At 41.4% G+C, this 21,054-nt stretch overlaps 1 protein-coding gene across 1 annotated transcript in view; it reads left to right on the top strand.

Moving 5' to 3' along the window:
• fhod3b (formin homology 2 domain containing 3b) overlaps window positions 1-21,054 on the top strand; it is an 84,268-nt gene that overhangs the window by 6,864 nt on the left and 56,350 nt on the right. The window contains exon 3 of the mRNA XM_070912009.1: window positions 6,640-6,704. Within this exon, the coding sequence (XP_070768110.1) occupies window positions 6,640-6,704 (65 nt within the window). The remainder of the gene's footprint in view (window positions 1-6,639; window positions 6,705-21,054) is intronic.

Below are 21,054 nucleotides of genomic sequence, written 5' to 3' on the forward strand. Positions count from 1 at the left end.
TAGCTTTTCCGTCACTATCACCAAACTTCAAAAGCAAACACTTGCACGTACACAACATGCTGAAATGAAAAACATTCTCTATTGCTGCACTAAAATTAGACATTGAAAATACATTTAGATACCTCTATAAAAAGTTGGTCATATATTCTTTGCACTTCAAAAGGTGCAGCTGGGGCTTGTGCCAGAGCAGCTCAGATTGAAAACACAAGAGGGACTGGCACTGCCCAGCAGGTTGATTATGCGCGTTACTTGCCAGGCTCTGATTGTCCAGGAATAGATCGGTCATGTTGGTTCATGTTGGTTAAATGAGCTGTTATGAAGCCGAAATAAAAATTTATTATGCAAGAGTAACTGACTTGAAAGTTTTTGATTACAACAGTCTGGCTTTTAAAAACACCCCAAATATTTCTCTACTTTAGCAGTCAGACATAATCAGTACAATGTGATTACTGTTTTTTTTTTTCGAGAGAGAGACACTGAGAAATGTAGGCAAGATAAGAGGGAAAAGACACAGTATTCAAATCCTTGGCCATGGGGATACGTATTAATATCCTGCTTGCCTAATTTGATTCTATTATAGTGATTTGAATCATAATGATAGCCATTTCGTTCCAGGATGAATTAGTGAAATAATCCCTTTTCCGGGCCTCAGCTGATTGAGCTTTCCTGCTCAAAGGCTGCTCTCAGGAGGTGGTTGGGTCTGTCGAAGAGCTGAGGGGACAGGCTTTAACCCACCTGAGGGACTCTCAGTTTCAGAAGTCTTTCAGCACTTTGAGATTCTAGAGAAAAAATAAGTTTAAAATGAATATCAGTGTTATTATCTTCACTAATTCCTCTGTGATTGTAATATTTATTCTGTTTATATGAAAAACAAACATCATTATACATGTGCGACGTTGATGTTAGTCGTATAGTGTGAAAGTTAGCCCTACATATATTTTATCAGTTCTGTGGTGGTATTAGTTTCCTTTATTGTAGCAGACTAAATGTCTCAGAGTTTCCATGGCATTCATCCATTCATGTCCCTTAAAATACCTGGCCTCCCTGGCCGAGTGGCAGCAGTGATGTCATCTAAACCACTTATGAGGTGTAGACACGTCTCATGAGTAATCACCCTCATCTCAATTGAATGTTACCTCAGTGCTCTCATTAGAAGTGGCCAAACTACAATTGTACACCCACCATGCAACTCTCAGCTTCTAATTTAGCCGCATTGTTTCCCTGTAATATAAAGTTAAAGGAGGCTTTGTCTTGACACTAGTCCTAGACCTGGATGAAGAAGAGAGATTTAAAATTGTGTTAGTTTCATTTCTGTTTCATAAACGTTCTTTGCCCATTTACTTTATTGACTCCATATGTTTTTTCATGTACTGTGGAGTATGTTGATGTATCATTCATATGCCGCCCACTTTAGATGATCACAAACCAAAGGTTGGCATGAGAGTTCCTGGTCGGCTGGACCACAAACATGTATGGATTTATTTGTCTAACTTGGAATTCATAAGCTGCTCTCTGGCTTGGTGTTTCTATTGGACGTTGAGAGTGCCGTCCTTTCCCAGTTCCTTCTGAAATTGTTAGGAGCTTATAGGAGGCTATTGAGAGCCGTGAGGTTAAAGTGGTCCACTTCTTCTCTCGTCGAAGACCGAGCCTGCCAGGGCCTGTGTCGTGCCAGCTGGCACAGGCTGGTATGGATGTGTGTCATTAAACCCACACAGTGTTGTCTGAGGAGGCTGGGGGTGAAGGTGGTTAGCCAATTATTTTGTAAAAATAGGGCAGTTCTGCTCGCTGGCTTTTTATGGTGCTGATGTGCCCAAGATTACATCCCCCACTGCTCGGTGTTGTTGATTTGATGATTATTGAGCTAATAAAAGGTCTGATGAGGCATTTCACCTTTACTTGTTCCATTTTATTTTTGTTTTCGCCCTCCTTTTACTGCATAAGATCTGTCAACAACACTTTCCAACAGTCTCCAACTCCAAAACATTTAACATACAGAGAAGAACGTGAGTATTTCCCAGTTTTTCTTCTGAATTTTACAAGGTGATGTCAAAGTAACACCACTGCACTAACTCGACTTAACAAGCAAAATTGTGCTTTCAGTATTTTTGCTTTAAGCCCAGCCACCTACCTTTGGAAAAAGAGAAGTACTATATTCATATAATGCCTGAGTTCTTGAACTCCCCTGATCATTGGCCATTGAATCCATCTGTAATTGATATTAATGACAGGTTACATTCTTGAGGCGCCTGTGTCATACCTAGTGTCTTTACAAACAGATTAAAGTATGATCCTCTGACAGAGCGCTGCAGAGCCAGAAGATATCCATGTCATGGGAGCTTAAGGGCCATAATCACTTCCACACCGTGTTTGAAGCTCAGCTATAGGAGATTGTGACTCATAAATCCCCTGTCCCTTTTCTGATACAGTCTCACTTCAAGTAATAAACTGACCATATAGCCCAGACGTATCTGCACAGTTTTAGGTAGTCAGTGTGTCATTTAGGTTTGTAGCTGTGAAAGATTGATTGACCCCATACACACAATTTCCTGCATTTGTAGCTCTGAGCCGAGATGGAGCATGGGAGACGTAGTTAAGATCAGATGGCCTGACATGTGCTTACAGACTTTTATAGCCCTTGAATATTTTTGTGGATTACATGGATTGAAGCGCGCAAGCCTTCTTGTAGCGTTTCTGGGGAACTTGGGTCTGATGTTGTAGGAAAAATGTTGCATTGAAGTGGAGTTATGTGTTCGGCTTGATGTTTTTGCTCAAATATGTGACATTGATTGACAGATGATTAGTAAAGTTGTGAGTCCTCGAGGACATATTCCCTGGCTTGTCTTTAGAAGATAACATCAAGCGCTGTTAGTGACTCTGTAATTGATTCAGCATGTGAAATGTGTAGCTGACATACAGCACAGAAGAAGACACTTTTTAGCATTTCACTGGTGCATCTGAAAGCCAACAATTTTGTGCTGAATATGCCTTTCTTGGGTTTTATTGGGTGTTCTTGATGTGTTCGACAACCAGTTAGAAGTCAGACATTTTAAAACCCAACTGTTCTTGCTCTGTAGGCCTCAACTATTCAGCGTTTCTCATCATATCCTTTCATCTCTCTTAGGACAGCTCCACTTTCATTATTTTCATTATTTTCTGACCCACTTGGACATTGTTTAGCGGACGCTCACAGCACACAAGCTTTTCATTTGAGGAGAAAAGGCACATTTGAAAAGAAGCAGATAAATTGTCAAACACTGTACAGCTTAAACTTCAAGGGGGGAAATAAAATGCCAGTTGTCCGATCTGTGTTTGCAGACCAGTTTACAGGACAGAACAGCGTGTTGATTGTTCAGTGAGTGTGTGTATGTGGTTGTGTGTGTGAGACCTGGTCAATGCTTTGTGAAGCAGCCTCTCTGAGGGAAATGAGCCCTGTAGATAGACTCTTAGCCTGATTCTTCAGCCTCCTTACCCCCCCTGGCTCACTCAGGCATTGCAGGTCCCTCTGTAGACACTGATGCAGGACTTTCTCAAGCAGGGGTGGTCACCAAGAAGTGCTGAGTCAGCAGACCTCTGTGGGGCCTTCTTGTCTGGCATTAATTGGTCTTCGAGGAGAAGTACGGGCTTTACTGTATCCCAAGTATGTGTGTTCGCTTTCTGTGGGTACACATTTTGTGTTGTTTCATAAACAGTGCCAGTAATGCTCCCGTAGATAAAGCCAGAGAGCATGGAGCTGGCAGGCGTCCACTGGTCCAGTTGCTGCTGCTCTGGGTATTAGGATTAAGACAGAGCTTTATGAGGGTGCTGTACAACAGAGCAGTGATGGGAGAGTGGAGATGAATAGAGAAGAAAATAATGTGGGGTGTCTTAATTGGTAGGTATAGACATTACGTTTCCAGAGCGACATTCTTTTTTGTAACATTCGATAGGCAAAGTGATGATGATGAATATCAGATTTATGCTATTAAGCAAAAGATTTATAGCGCACTGCTTCTTTTCATGCACAGAATGAATAAAATGGCCATATGCTTTCATTTAATGTTTTATAAAGCCATCTAATTTTGACCAATTGCCTTGGGCAATGGTCAGGAAGCAAAACGTAAGGAAGAAGTAATTGTTTTGGGTAATGGTCAAGTTTATTCACTTCATGAGGTTATTAAAAATAGTCATGGTTATTCAAATGGTAGCAACAAAGGTATTTCAGAAGCCCGATGTTGCACACGATGAATCAGATTTAATAGGAGCTTGGCTTAAGTTGATTATACAGTGCCACCGCTGGAAGAAACCAGAACATTCTGGCACAGAAGAACATAAGACCAAAAGAGGACCTGGAAATTCAGTAGGTATTATCCCAACATGTAGCCAATTTGTTATTTGGCTGACATTCTTTATAGTTATGATTATTTCTGTAACTTTGGGGTCCACCCTTTACAGGCCTGCAGCACTGTCTGTGGGAGTGTCCAATGTTCATGTTTAATTGTTGAGGGGGGTCTGAAAACCTCACTTATATTATTCCATGCAGGTTTGTTTAATTTGATAATGAGCATGTTGGCCTGTGTAGCCTCAGGTCTTGGTTAAGCACTGGGATACTGTTGCAGCCAAGCGGAGAGAAAGCAGACGTTCGTGACAAAATGGCTCTGGTTACCCATTTGCCTCAGCAGTTTCACAGAGGATTAAGTTCATGTTTGCCGTCTCATCTCACCAGTGAAGGTCCATGTTGACAGATGTTGTTCCTGTGTCGCCTCTGCTTGATGCTGGATATTATATTTGATAAACACTGAGCATATACAGACTTCCCCTGCCATGTAATCTGCTTGTGTGCATGTCAGTGCAGTCTCCCACTGACTGGTCGGGGCAGGAAAGATGTCAGTATGTCTGTCTGTCTGTCTGGATGTGTGGAGCAGTTAGGCAGTAATGCTGCTTGTTTATGGCGAGGCAGCAGTATGATCTGCCCTCTGTGCTGATAGACTTTTTCTCTCTCTGTCAGACCTGCTGCTGCCTGATTGTCACTAGCAGTAACAGTCTGTTGCTGGCACTGTGCCAGTCTGAACGATCACACACAGCCTTTATGCAGGCGGCATAAAAGCCCATTTGTCAGCGAGCCGAATTAGGAGGGGGGGTTGTTGAGCAACTCTACCTGCTGTGCTCTTGTCTACAGTTGTGTCTACCAGGTTTGTTTGTATGCTTCTTTAGCTAGTTGGGAGGTTAAAGGCGCAATCTGTGATCCAAATGTAAACAAAAGGGTGGCCCCCATCACCAAAATTCAAAACATGGGATTGGAATGTGCTTTTGCTGTCAAATTATTTGAGATGACACAACAGCTAGATCTGAGTCATCATTTTACTCTAATGTTGTTATCGGTTTGTTCACATTTGGGATGTGAACACAAGCAGAAATGTTATGACTGGCTGAAAAACAGGCTGACAATATTCTACATTTTTCTTCTCGTCCACAATCCCATTAACAAGTGTTGACTGTGCAGCCGAAGCCTGATATACTTTATTTCTGCTATAGATATCCATTATTGTCCAAAAACTATTAAAAACACATCAGTGAGCCACACTGTTTAGCTAGGTGACTTGTTCCTTCTTTGCCATGAACATGAGCAATGTAGTTTTTCCACATACATTGTCGTACTGACATAAATACCCACTAACGCAGCAAGTATGTATTATAATCCACAGCTGAAAACAGTCCCCAGAAATTCACTATTTAATCCTGTTAGAGTAACTTTGGTTAAAACTAACTACTGGTCCCAACTGTAAAAGGAAATTAGTGAGCCTTTAAAGATTTACATCTTCAGTTGTAACCATTGAGCTTGCGGCCGACTGACACAGACAGGGTAGGGAAGTCGGAAAGTGTTGAGAGATGGAATAACATATTATTGGTTAGGGACTTTTCATGGGATTTGTTGATATTAAGAAAAACATAGAATAATGCCAGCCTTCATCCATTTAAAAGGCAAATTTTACATCAAACTTCGTACACAAATTAGAGAGTGGGCCTCTAAGTAGCCAAATGATTCTTTGTTTAACTACAAACTGCGCTGCTCTCACATTCACTTTCACGATTGAATAGAATTGGGGTGCATTGTTGTCGTCTTTGTTTTGGATTGTCATTCAGACATTGTAAGCAGTTGACAGGATGGTGATAGGGTCTTGGCATATCTCCATTAACACAGGGGGCGGAGTTGACCTCTGAGCTGCTCCCATCCTTCATTTTTACCTATGGAGACCTTTCCCTTGTTCTGCTCCGTGACCTTCTCCCTGTTATGTTCAAATTGCAAATATTGAAGAGTGTGGATAAGATTTAACAATATAATTTATTGAAAAAGAATTTAGCTCCAAGATCTTTTTGCACCTTTGCACAGTAGCTATTCGGCTATATATTCTTGTCAGCACTTGCCTGCCTCTGACATATTGATGGCTGCCTGAGATTCAGAGAGACACTCTGTTTCTTTATCTTGACACAGCTGCGTGTGTACAACCGCACACTTACAAACACACACACGCATACACAGACAAAGCACGCACGCACGCACGCACGCACACACACACACACACACAAATTTAAATAATCATGCATGGCTTGATGTCCAAGTAACATTTCTCTTTCTCTCCATTTGTCTTTTTTTCTTCACAGGAGGGGCAAGAAACACAGCGTTATTCTTCGAACACAGCTTTCCGTCAGAGTTCACGCCTGCATCGGTGCGTAATAAACTACACTAACTAACTAACTGTACATTTGTCACATCTCACTTTATGATGGCCAATTTGTCTTTCTCAGTTTATATCACCAGTAAGGTATGAGCTTTAATTACCTCTATTACCAGTGGATTATTCTATTGAGGTCCTTGTTGAACTTGCACAGTGGCAGTTTTGGGAAATGCCCTGGAATCTTAATTTGAGTGAGAATTAATAGCATTTCAACAACACTCAAAAACAGAGCACTGGCACAGAGCAGAGACTGAAAACATTTAATGTTTTTAGAGTTACTGTGTTCTGTCACTTTGTTTTATTGGGCCTCCTGGTGTCTTTGAGTAATGTGAGGGAACTAGCACAAAGAGCTGAGTGAAAACATATGCAAACATGCACGCACGTGGCATGCGTCCGAATACATGAACACCCACACAATGTGCTTATCAGAGGTTGGCTTTTGATTAAACTGAGGATGCTAAGTGCCTAACCCTTTATTATCTACAATGTACTGATTTTTGGCTTACAATCCTGTTTTAAGTGTACTTTTCCTGCATGTTTCTGGCAAGATGTAACTGATAAATAGATAATAGATAGTTAATCGTTTTGCTACCTTGTTTAATTCATGTGTAATGTAAGAAATCAATACACTAGCCTTTGTAAAGTAATGTACCAGTGACTTGTAGGGTTTGTTAGCAAAGAGCACTGTGGTTGTCAGTAGCAGAACGTGGAGGAGCACACGGTGCCTCCTCTACAGGCTTCAAGTGTAAAAATAACCCAGGGCCTGGAAAAGCTATTAGGCTGTAAATTGTCAGAATTTGGTCGTTTTTCTCTAATGGAGTAGAAGTAAACCAAAGGCCCAGACATTTTTCATTTGAATGAAGTCACTATGACCTGAGAAGTATCTCTGATAGTCGTCTGAGGTTATTTATTCTACCTGCTGATGCCTGCGTGTAACACAAAGATTTGGAAACTCCAGTGGATCTTTTACTCAGAACTTATTGTTCTGTCATGTTCTGCTCATTTAACTATTGGTGAGACACAAGAGACACGAGAAAGACAGCATTTGCTTGTCCTTGATGAGGTCTAGTTTGCACATGTTGATTACAAAGACGATTTCTCTTTGATGCCTTTGACACTATAATTATGTAACTGATACAGTAAACCTGTTGAAATCATATATTATGACAGCAGGCTTCTAAATACCTATTGTTATGATAATATAATATTGTTGGAAGGTGCTCCCTGATTTTATAACACTGGATACCCAAAAGACCAGTTGTTGCCTGATGTAACAGGTCACATGCTGAACACGGCTGAATATTTGTCTGAAACTTGTCCACACACTACTCTGAACTGGCTTTACCTTATTCTCTCCTCCTGCTGGTGCCTGGCTTAGCTTAGTGGAGCCTGGGGAGTGGCAGACAGACTTGCCGCTCTTCTCTAAGTGGATGATGACCCTCTTTCTCTCTAAGTTGACAGCCACCTGTTGCCCTTCTCTAGTCTCCCTCAGTGGCTGCCCGCGTGGCTAGCTGATTTATTTCCTCTAGGCTAGGTGGTCACTGTTACTGTAACTTGTCCAGACATTTGAGCCTAATTTTATCTGACTAGAGGGCTTACCCCATAGCCCCATGAGTGCAGAATTACTGGGTGATTTTCCTGCTTCACACAGGAGATAATTCGTTAGTCTTCCAAAGACAAATGGCATGGTATTCTTCAAGGATTGAGCATTTCCCTGCTGTCAGTTCATGAAGACCCAAATGTCCCCAAAGAGGAGCCCTGTTATTGTCAGCGTTTTGTTTTGTTTTTTGCTGGCCATACTCTTTTGTCTTTCTATAATGGGGGATGTTATGCAATGAAAAAAAAAGCTGCACTCTGTTACAATAAATTGCCTTTGGAGAATAGCCAGCACAAAATGTACAGAGGCATCAGAGTGGCTTTAACACTGTGATTTTCTGAATCTCTGGAAATCCCTTAGAAATGCTCCTTTTGTTTAAATCCGACAAGCTTGAAGTAATAGCACCACTCTTGTGTTAGCTTTAGGTCAAAGGATACTTGTATCAAGCATTACCACTCTGCTGGATGTGATTTGTTTAGTGTTCTCACACCCACGTCGTCAAGATATTTGTTTATCCCAGATAAACAAATTTACAATCATGTATGTAATCTGTGTCATTTAGCACTGTTTTGTGGAAAACCCATTGCATGTCTTTTAAGTTTTAATTAGCTAGTACATAACTTTGCTTATGTTGTCTGTTTTTTGGGGTTTCTCCAAATCTACACATCACAGGGCGAGCTTTCAGTTTGTGTCAGAGTGTCCATGTGTCATGAACCACAGCAAGACTTAATCCAGGCTTCCTTAATCATAGTCATTAGCTCTCACATACATATGGTTCTGCATGGAGCAGGCGGAAATCTATGCGTCAGAGTCAGCGAGGGAAGGAAAGTGCTCACCCGAAGAGCTAATGGTTTATTAAACTGCTTTTTAGTGATCCACCTCTGGCACAGTGATTTGTTATAATCACATAATGAAGCCGTCCAGGCTCTTTGTGTACTAAAAGTGGATATCAGGCACCATTCAAAGTTTTATCTCTGGGTGTTCTACAGAGTGTCGCCTCATTAGCTTGACCTCTTTTTCATAACTACTAACCTTTACTACAAATGAAGCCCTAATGACTCACATTAACATTCAAGGCGTTCAGGTGACAGCATGAGCCTTCCTGGAGCTCAAAGGCCAAAATCAGTGCTCCCAGATGATAGATGACATAGATATTGCACTGTACTGGATGTGTGCCACTGTATCAAGGCAGTATGAAGCTCCTCAGATATTTGTCTGTATGCATGTAGTACAGTATTACTTGATGTGTGCATTAGTCCTTTCTTTGAGAAAATAGAAAATGACCTTTGAATGGACGTGTTTTTGTCATTAGATAACCAGCAGTGGTGACGCTTTGATCTTTGTTTATATTTGTTTGACCAGCACAAGAGCCTGGGATTCAGAAAATAAACTCAACTCGTCCCTCTCTGCGTGTTAGTATTGGCCACAGCCTGTTTAAATTGTTGGGCTGTTATTGTTGTCGGTGGACTAGATGTGGTCGTGAGGGCCTGATTAAAGCAGCCTTTTGCTTATTCTAGAGTTGTCTACATGTACAGTAGGTCCCCTACTTATGTGTCGGGCTGCCCGAGTTGTCGTGACGTGATGGCATGGAGAATGTGAAGACAGGGAGAGAGACTAAAGTGTGGGCCGCAGAGTGTTAAAATGGGGACAGCAAGTTAAGAAATAACAATTGTCACATATGTTTTGTAATCATCAGCAACTCTTGCAAAGTGAAGACTCCAAACAAGCCTCACTTGAGTTCATACACATGTACAGTCTGCTAAATGACATTTATGCAATGCTAGGCTAAAAACTGATGTGATCAACTGCAATCCAGAAAATTCTCCTTGATTCCCAGAAAACTCTGAACTCTGTCACACTCGTATTCGTGCAAATCATTTTATATGGAGCCAGATGTACACAAATCACACATCACAGATTAGTGGGTGGTACAAACTAAAATGCAAGTAGATATTATTCACCAATGTAAAAATCATATATTTGAAAGCTGAAATGTGTTGCTGTTCCCCTTTAAGAGCAGGTTCATCTGTCAACACATTGATCCCAGCTGAGGAGTGACAGCTGTAATCAGAGGTGACACATTCTTAGTGGATTATCCGCCTTGTGTTTTACAACCTTATAATCCTGGCTCAGCGCATGATTCATTGTGACCGCTGTTGACTTGCGTTTCTTTTTTCGCGCTATAATTTTGTCAAATTGGTAGTTTTGATCTTCAGGTTGACAACTGAAAACTCTGCGGTTGTTGAGATGGAAGAGGATGAGCAGTAAATTCTCTACGATTATCCCTCTGCAAACCATGCTGGAAGATGTGTTCCTGGCAGCTAACAACATGGAAATATACACTGTTAAGTGTGGGCTTTTCAATATTTGTTTATCTAATTAATGTATTATTATGTGTGTGTGTGTGTGTGTGTGTGTGTGTGTGTGTGTGTGTGTGTGTGTGTGGGATGTCAGCACATTGACTTAAGACGATAAGATCACCTGCGGGTTATGGTGGTGCTCCCAACCACAGTGCCTGTCTTTTCCACGCACTCTGCCAGATCTGTACTAAGCCATCTGCAGTTTTGTGAACACACGTAAAAAAACAATTCCAGTAGTTAACCTGCCTATTAAAAAGATGATCAGCTTGAAATGTCTGCTATCATTTTGTAAAGAGCCAAGCGAGTTAATTATACCTAAGCTAATGGCTCATATCCAGTTCTCTGCATCAGGTCAAATTCATTCAGGGAAAATGTTACACATCTGTGAATACATTTATTTGACATTCTTATCTGGTTATTAATATTTGTATTTGCTCTGTCACAATGCACCTTTTATTAGATCACATGCTGAGGATCCTCAGCACAGCACCAGTCACATTAAAGCAATCAAATCAAATATCTAGTCATGTTTCTGTTTTCCAAGCAAGCGGGGAATAATTAAAAACATGAGACACAGAGATAATGTGGCCTGGTCTCTCATCTCTATGACTTCCCGCAAAAAGACCCCAAAATGGGATCATGGAGTCACCCCAGGAGGCCAACCTAAATATCACAGTGCCAAAGAGGAGAAATCTGAGGCAGCAAACATCTCGGGAAGAGAAGTGGAGTAGGTCTTTTCGAATCACAGCTGATAGCAAAACTAGATCAGCGGAAGGTTTGATGGTATCACTCACCTCGCACGTTCTCTCACTCAGTTTTTATATACTCTCTGTTTGGCCATGTCAGCCCGACAACCCCATGCAGAGAGATAACAACATAGCTTAGGTTAATGCTTCATTTATGGGCAACAGTACACGGCAATGTTTCCCCTCATTTTGTCCCTGTGCCGTCACGACTAAAACGCATAATTTTCCATTTTGTTGGTAGGATTAGGGCTAATTGTTGGCTCGTTTGAAGAGTCGCTTCACATACTGTACAAGGTTGTGGACTACTATGACATTAATTCGTATAAGAGCACTTGTATGCTCACGTTCACATGCACACACTCATGCAAAGGCACGCTCATATTAAGAAGCCATCTGGTTCCAGTTGTAAGGCCCCTCGGCGCTGCTCCTCACCCGTCCAAAAAGAAGGGAGCTGTCTACGTTTTCATCCAAGAGGGGAGTATTTTTTCCTTGCTGTGTTTACAGGATAGAGGGAGAAGGGTGAGCGTGCAGCCTGACCAGGGGACCAAACTGTATTCCTGTGGACAACTAAGGATCCTATAGCCTCATTATTGAGTTTCAGTGCAGTAAATAATGACATTCTGTCCCCTTTTTATTCTTCTCCTTTCACTTCTGACAACTAGCCAGACTCCTGTCAGAAAATCACATGATCGGTTCAAAATTGGTATAACTTACATTTTACAGTCGGCTCATAACAAAATATAGTTTTTAGTGGCACTCATATGCCGTGGCACATCACGGCATATGAGTTGGACCGCTAAGAGTGGATGCCATGTGAACCCGACCGCTCTGGGGTTTACCACCGCTGTGAGACTGGAGCAGTCCTTGTTGAAGTGGACAGGTGTGTAACCTCAGTAGCCACAGACTTTAAACAGCTGACTGCTCGCAGGAAGGAAAATTTGGAAGGAATCTGAGTTTGTTTTTGCTCAAACCAACATTTATTTGATGTCTGCAGAGAATTGTTTATTGTATATTTACACAAGGGTCTATGATGGTTTAGAGCTGAGGTTTGAGGTGCCTCTGTACAGCCAGTGTTTGCTCTCCTTGTGTATCCTTAACGGAGGGAGGATGAGCAGACTGAGAAAACACATACGTAGTTTCATTTATCTCAATTTTATGCAATACTGACAGATTTAAATGTCATTATGCTTGATTGAACCAGTTTAGGGCTGCACCTTACAATTATTTTCATCATCAATTAATCCGATGATTGATTTCTTGATTAATCGATTCATTGTTTGGTCTTTAAATTGTCAGTAAATAGTGAAAAATGCCCATTACAATTTCCTATAGCCCAAGGTCATGTCTTCAAATAGCTTGTTTTGTCCCACTAACTGTCCAAGACCCCCAAACATTCAGTTACCTTCACATAAAACAGAGTAGAGCAAATCCTCACATTTTAGAAATTGAAACTTATTTTTGTGATCAAATAATTAATTAGAATTTTGAACAAATCTTGTTTTCCTATTGGATTGAATTAATTTAGGTTGGTAGCCAATCACTCTATCACTCTTTTTCTATGCCTTTTCTGCTCTAATAAATGTGCCTTCAAATGCAACCACATATCATCTATCTCTGAACGTTTAGCTGAGTTTCTGGCAGTGCTTAATTCATCAATTTTGTCATATTTGAGATTTGCGTTCAGGGGTTGTGGTTATACTATATGGGCAGGAAGAATTTGAGTGCCTGTATTGACTAGAAAAAACCTTGACCTATAACTCAGTACCCCACTGGCCTTCAGCCAAATCCCAGTGTGCCATGGAATTCCATCTCACATCCTCCCTCACATGTCATGCTGGCTCCTTTTCTTTCCTTCAGCTTTGATGTCAATGTCTTTGTAAGGAAATGTCTCTCTCCCTCTCTGCATCTATCAGGAGAATATGAGAAATGCTTAAGAGAACCAAAACACTTATTATATTATATATTTTCTCTGTTTGTCGTTACAGTAACTGTCACTCATCCAGTGTTCTATGAAACAGCGTTGTTATTTCTTTTCTCACCTTGGATCAAGTCGTGTTGCCACAGCTGGCTAGCTTTGAATCATTTGCCATTGCTGTTTTACTTTGAAGGAGGGTTTATTGGATTTTTGTCACAGTCATGTGCGGAGATTGATTAAGTCTTTAAGCCGACATCAGCTGGAAAAATAAAGATTGACATGACCTGTTTAGGCCTGAGTTTAGAGTGATGTGACAGTCAAACAGCCCCATTTTTGCACAGTGTCCGAATTGGACACTGGACTCTTGGTCTCTTGAAATAGGTGTAGACTCTTTTTTTGATTTTATTATTTTGGTGCGGACATATTTCAGTGCTACCTATTTTCACATTTCTGCACAAGCCATCTGAATCCCTCATCTTCCACAACCAGAATATGTAGCTGTCTTGCTCTCCTTGCTCTGTCTGTTTCTTTTTTTGATAAATGAAAGACTCAGAACAGTATCCCCCTGTCGTCCACCTCTTTCTGCGTTTGCGTCTGCCTCCCTCTGACTTGCCAGCTTCTCATGCACATATGATGATGTAGTCAGATGAATCTTGCAGACTTTATGTTTCTATTGTATCAGATAAAACGTAGCTGTTTCATTTTAACCATGTTAACAATGTCCTTTTTTTTTATCTCTCAATGACTCCACTCTGTGCTGTCGCTCTGGAACACCTGTGGCTTCCCATGTTTCACGTTGTGTTGTGGTTACTGGCTGAAGGCCAACAGAAACTTCAGGCATATTCATCGTGAGCCATTTGGCAAAGGTAGAAAGTATGTGGTGCTTTGTGGTGACGCGTTAATGGTTCGAGAGCCGTCCACTCGTGTTCTGGTTCACAACAGTGTAATCACCCAGAGTGGAAGGCATGATACACAGCTGTGGAGTGAATATGGATACTGCCAACTATATTGTGATCCATTGTAAATATTGGCTTGACCATCAGGTGTCTGTTTCTCTTTATCAGCTTCAAACATGTTCAAGGCCAAGAAACAACTATAGTTGTTATTTTTAGAGCTGATGTGAGCTCGAGTCCAGGGCAGAAGTGGGAGATAAGTTATATTTATATTGTCGGGCCTTTAATGAAACATAATATCCTTCTCACAACGAGCCATTTTCTATTCACTTTATACTGAACATTGAGGTGAAGGAACGTGTGATGCAGTTGCAATATTCACAACATCATTTGATACAGATGAAACAGGAACAAGAAGTTAAGAAATGTATATTTTACAGATATTAGCCTTATCTAAAGGACGATACAGTCTATGGCGTGGCAAGTAAACCACGTTGTCTTCAAACTCAAAGTAAATTTTAAGCAATCAAAATGACAAAAGCAACTGCATTGTTCTCACTTGGCTTTTGATTAAGGCTGCAACTGAAGCTGAAATACTCGATCCTTTCACCTCCATTCCAGACATTGTTGGGTGATTGGAGAGCCCAGTTGAAATAAAGAGCTCAATCACCAGGAGAATCTCCTCTTGCAGCCCACCCATGGCTCTGAAGGGGACCACTCAGAGTGACCTTAGCAGGAGAAGATTGGACAACCTTTGTTACGTTCTTCAGAGCAGAGGAAAAGAGCCATACAGTAGATAGAGAAAAAACAGAAGAGGCCTCAGTGCCTCGTGTGAATGTCGGCCAAGAGCCTACTTAATCGCTTCAGGCATGTTGGGCAGTTGGAATGGCTCTCTCTGGACTGCAGGTTACAAGAGGATTCCCTATGTCTTCCTGAAATGCATGACGCACATAGTAGTGAAGTGTCACTCATGCAAAGCATATGAATGGGTGAATATAAGGAGCTTTTATCACTAATAGCACCGATGGAACTGAGGAAATTTGCAAGTGAAGAATGTTCTTAAATTCACCAATAAATTGTCAAGTTTTGTGGGAAAAAATGATAAATTCAGCACTAATTACATTTGAACAAACAGCTTACCCAATCTTCCTCTGTGGTGAGAGTAAAAGAAACATTGTCTGCTTTTGCTTAGTCTGGGTTATAAAGAGGAGTGAAAATCTCTATTGGTATAAACCATAAGTGATGTTTCCTGCAGTTGTGTGGAAAGCGAGCCATGTTTACATCATTGTTGTGGTTAAAGCTGCGTAAAGTTAAGTCTCATCTTTCAGTGAATATGTCAGACATTGTTGTGATCTATTCAGATCTATTCATATGTGTTGTGTGGTGGTTTTCTCAGTGGTCACTTAAGGATCATTGAACACACAAAGCGCTAAAATGTTTTGCTTAGACCTCTTGTTTATAAGATAAAAGCCTGTGTATAAGCCTTTAATCTCTGTGTTTGGAAATGTGAAAAATGTTTGAATCTTTCCCAGTGTTTGGACCTCAAAATGCAATGACATCAGTGGCTGTTCCCTCTGCTTATTCTCTCCTTGTTCTATGATGAATGCCTTTTGTATTAGCAAGTTCAACACAAAGCTAAGAGAGGCCATGTAGGGTTTCATTCAGAATTTGCTGTTCACACACACACAAATACTAAATACAGGGGGTGGACACAATATACAAACATCTGCTCAATACAATGGATGCATTATCCTCTTATGCATTATGTCTTTCTTTTCTTTTTATTTGTATTTTCAAAGGGGAGGAGAGTTAGGGAGTAAACAGGACTACCTTTAAAATATAATGCAATCCAAAGAAACACAACAAAGTAGCATCATATTCTACAGGTGTCACTCCCTGTACTTGTATGAAAAACATGAATGTGAAATGGCACATGAAAAATAGCTTTAACTTTGAAGTAGTAGATAGCGATTGCAAATGAAGCTGCATGGGCCAGTCAAATTGAATGTCAACTAGCGGTCTGTAAGCTTTAAAGGAGCTCTGACGCTCGGACTGTAAAGGTTATCAAAAGTTTCATCCATCCATCCATCAGCTATACCCGCTTATCCTGATGAGGGTCGCAGTGGGCTGAAGCTAATCCCAGCTTGCTGTGAGGCGACAGTGCTAACCACTGCACCGCCGTGCTGCCTGTTATAAGTTACAGGGGGCAAATAACTCTGTTCCAGCTAGACGACATACAATGGCAGTTTGGCCACAAAAATTGTAAAATAATTGAAAGGGTCAAAAGAAACAGTGTCACAATTTTAGAGCCTGGTCTCAACGTTGAACTGTGGTCACAAGTTGACCTCAGTGACAGTGATAGATGGACAAGTAACAAGATTTAAGTCTAAAAAGCTGATATATAACATAAAAGGCAGAGGCTGGACCACTGGAATAAAAAGGAACATAGGATGAGTGGTCCATCACCTGTATTCCTAAATCCAGTATGCAATTTGAGAAAACCCAAGAGCCAGCATCAAATCCAGAGTGTCTGCTGGCAACCACCAAACATGATGCTGGATCTATAATGGCATAATCCACATTAGTAACACACGTTTTTATTGGCATGATGATATACTAGCAGGCCCTGGCAGAGGTTTATCTACTGCAATACATATATTTTTCATTCAATTAAAACACAATCAATACTGTTAACCTCTCATACAAAGAGGGTTCATAATATAGGCTTTAAGTCACTTTTGTCTCAAGAGAGGCAGGAAGTGCAGAATCCATTATCCGACTTTATCCCACAGACCACTGGTGACCTTATGTGGCAAAGATGGCAAGTAATTTCTGGTGCACTTCATGAATACAATCATTTTAATTCAGTTTGGCTACTTCATGCAAAGAATGACAATCGTATGTGTCATCATGAACCACATATTAGTCCCAGACTCCTAACTTTTAACTTTCCACTCCTGCAGCTGAGCACAGCCTCCCGTGGCAGGCAACAGGAGCAGCTGTGTTGGAACAGAGTCATGGAGGAAGAAGAGTATGGTTTCTTCTGTTCAACTGTGTTTTCTGCTCTTCAGAACTGAAGTCAGGATCATCAAGTCAGAGTGGCTAATCAGTGTGAGGTGTTTGTCTGTTGCAAGACATTGTGAGACAGTTAAACAGCTTTGCATTCACACATTTATGGCACTTGTTACCACAGTGCCACCCAAAACAATACTTAACCTTGGTTATTCATCCTTACTGTCATTTATTATTTGGTCACAACACACAAAAACTGGTGGATCATTAGCCATGTGAACTTATTAAAACGTTATTATCACAGTATTAGATTACAGTGGGTGATGTGGTCCGTCTAGTGCAGGATTTAGTAACAAGTTTTCTGACTCAACATTGCCAAAATTCTACACATGCTAGTCTGTACACACACCTGCTTTCTGACAACTGCTGTCTGCCCCGCTTCGTCCCTTTGAGACCATGTCGCAGGAGGGAGGCCAGACTGCAGACGAATGAAAATGTTTATGGTGCTCGGCAGATTTTTCCTCCCAATCCTTCAATTCATCCCAGTGGCCATATTCTAGACCTGACATTAAGTAAAGAACAAAAAATAACAGTCAAACTCTCATAAAGTGCAGACTATATGTGTAGTGCGCCACAAGTGTTGTATTTGTTAAAAGTAATTTTATTGTCAGTACAAGGTTTCATGCTTTATGGTTGCATTTGTTGAGCTTATGTTTAGTGCCCATTGGGGGAGAATATACAATAAAAAAGAAGAGTTACTATACAGTAACTTTTATTTTGCTCACAGCTGCATATTATCTCCTGTTTTGACATCCTCCCTGGAACAAATGAAACAGTTTTTCAGTTCCAGAAAGCATCTTCCGACGACATCCACATACCTCAATGTCAAAACTTGTCTGTAGTCCTCACCTGGATGTCCCCCCCACACACACACACTTCTTACTGATCAGTAAAATTAGACTATGACCTCTAACAGCAGTCAGCTGTTGCAGGCTGCAGGAACTCCTACACTACCTGATGTGGCACTAAAGGAGACCCCCCCCCCCCATGTGCTGCCATCTGAGACCTTTGTGTCTCAGCATTTAGAGGAAGTGTTAAGCTAAACCTGCTATCCAGCCATGTGCTTCTGCCAAGGCTTGTCCTGAGACAGACACTGTCATTTCACATTATTGGAACAAACACTGGAATTTTCTTCAAACTTGGCACACAATAATAAGAGTTAGATTGAAAACGTTTGTTTGGGCATGACCACATATTACATGAACAAATGGGTGTAATTTAAACACAGTTTTCATAAGATACAGAAACAGAGGAGTGCTCTTCTTGCATGGCCTTTTGGTTTCAGCACAAAGTCAATGATTTTATGTTTTCCTGATGCACATTTGCATTAGGAAAAGACACATAAAAGGAACTTAGCCCATTTCAACTCTTTTCAGGGTCTGTCTTACATGGGGGACATGCCACATTGCTCTGGTTTCCTTGAGAAGCTAGGGGTAGATCTTCTACTTCTGACAGCAGAGAGCCAGGGTCAACTGGGGTTAACCCTGTCTAACCTTCTGGGCCACCTGGAGACCCCCACCACACAGCTCACCAGGATTATCCCACACCCTCCTACGCATGAGTTGCACACATATTAGAGGCCATAGAGGTCATTTCTGTCTCTGTCTCTCGCTCTCTCTCCCTTCTCTCTGTCTTTGATGCCTGTGTTCTCGGACGCTGATCCTGTAAATGCTATAGGATGAAAGGGCTGGTTTGGCACAGGCCCGTGTGACCTCTATAGCTGCGACTATGGGAGCTGGCTGCACCCCTTTTTGTTTGGGTTGACGCTTGAGGGAAGCCGTCACCCCCGAGGTCAGCCGGCGGGGGCGGACTGAGTGACTAGAGGACCACCTCCTGTCACCATTAAATGATTTATGGTGAAGAGACACAATCCCAGCTCCTGTAAGCTACATTGAATGCTGAAGCCATAACATAATTTCAGTCCTCTGCCTTCCTCGGAGGTGTTTAGGAGGACATATTTGGAAAGAAAATATTTTAAAGAGACTGTTTGGCATGAGTTGTGTTGACTTCCTTCCAAGACATTACCTTTTGGACATACTGTAGATACCTGCTACCCTCAGAGAGATTCTGTTAGGTAATGATAATGTTTTGGCAATGGTTAAACTTTCAACCTTTTTTTCATCTCTTTTTTTTTATTGGCACACAGAAGACAGAGGTTAAGTGGAATTCAGTCTCATGTATTTCTTCCTGTGGAAAATTCCTGAATAGGAGAAATTATATTTCATTCCCAGTCTGGGACATTTCACATGTCAGGTTTTTTATGGCTTAATTTTGCATTAATCTGCTGCCCCATATTTTTGCGCTAAACCACTTTTTGTGCCCCCCATTTCTAAATTGAGAAAGATGGTTTTAGAGGGGGAGAAAAAGACATGGAGGAATGTTCCCCTGCTAAGACGTCATGTGGTGTATGACTGTGCACACCGCCAGGCCGGCCTTTCCAGGCCCTCTCAGAGGGACAAGCCTTTCCTGGAAATCTCAATTTACCTCTGAATAATACAAAAAGGGACAATATTTCACAGACGTATACGTCTACATGAAACAGGGAGTTATTGGGGAACAGGAGCTATTAGCAAAGAGTTATAGTAAGATGAGGAAATGCACTTGATTTGTTTGCTCTCCTTGTATTTGATGACATCCTTATTATTCTTCACCCTTGGTATCATGTTATGAAGCCAGCTGAGCATCCTGTGTCTGGTTCTTTATCCTCTGAGTGCATTTAAAGAACACACTCTCCTCACTCGGTTGGTCCCTGTTTCTCTCATCTATAGTAACTAACTATAGACCTTGAAGGCATATCACATAGTACAGTGCTACGGATCTTAGTAGATGTCTTGAGCCAGCTCTTTTTCGTCTGTTCCCCATCAGGCAGCCTGCCTCAGCAGGGCCTCAGCCTGCCCGTGAGTGGAAATCTTTGGCCCGTGTTATCTTTGGAAAGTGTCGAGTCCACAGAAACCCAGGAGCATGGAGTCCAGTGTCAGCTAGACATCCCAGGCTCACTATTACTAAGGAAAGATGGAGACATTGTGCTGCAGCAGAATACAGATGCGTTGTAGAAAAGCAGTAGAAAATAGCACCAGTTGTTAAGTATCAAAGAACTATCTGTACTGTTGTAGCAGAGGGGAAACATTTCCTGCCTGGGCCTGAGAAGAACAGATCAGTGATGCAGTTTATTGACATTTTTATTGGAACAACACAAACAACAAAGACCACAGCCAAGTTTGAGATGAGGGGAAAATGATGAGCACTCTCTGACACAATGATCCAATGAGATGCTCCAAGGCTGGACGTTGCTTTTAGCTGACACAGTTGTATTTTTTTTTTTTGTCATGAAAAAGCTGAGGGAATGTGGGCCAAAGAGCTCCATATGTGTAGTAGGCTGTAGTGTAACCCAAGTCCTGTAGTGAGGAGGGCCTCATCCACTTAATGCAGGAATCCATCTCATTCTGCCTGTCTATATTGCTGTGATTTTTCCCTTCATAATGACCCCCAAAAGCCAGCAGGGGTTTGGATGGCCTCCTATACATTGTGCATGTTGTGGCGGGGCATGACAAATTAGCACCCTGCAGAAATGCTGAATTTCTATGGATGTTTGTCTCATCAAAACAGCATGGCCATTTCCTGGCTTGGCAAGCAGAAGGCTCTGGTATAATGGAACATTCATAGGGCTTTCAGGCAGGGACAGTTTCTCATCAGATCTACTGTTTTCTTTTGATGCAAGACTTTATCTCATTGTTATTATACAATTTCATACTTTTTGA

Source organism: Enoplosus armatus, chromosome 9 (assembly GCF_043641665.1).
Source record: "Enoplosus armatus isolate fEnoArm2 chromosome 9, fEnoArm2.hap1, whole genome shotgun sequence".
Classification (NCBI taxonomy): Eukaryota; Metazoa; Chordata; class Actinopteri; order Centrarchiformes; family Enoplosidae; genus Enoplosus; species Enoplosus armatus.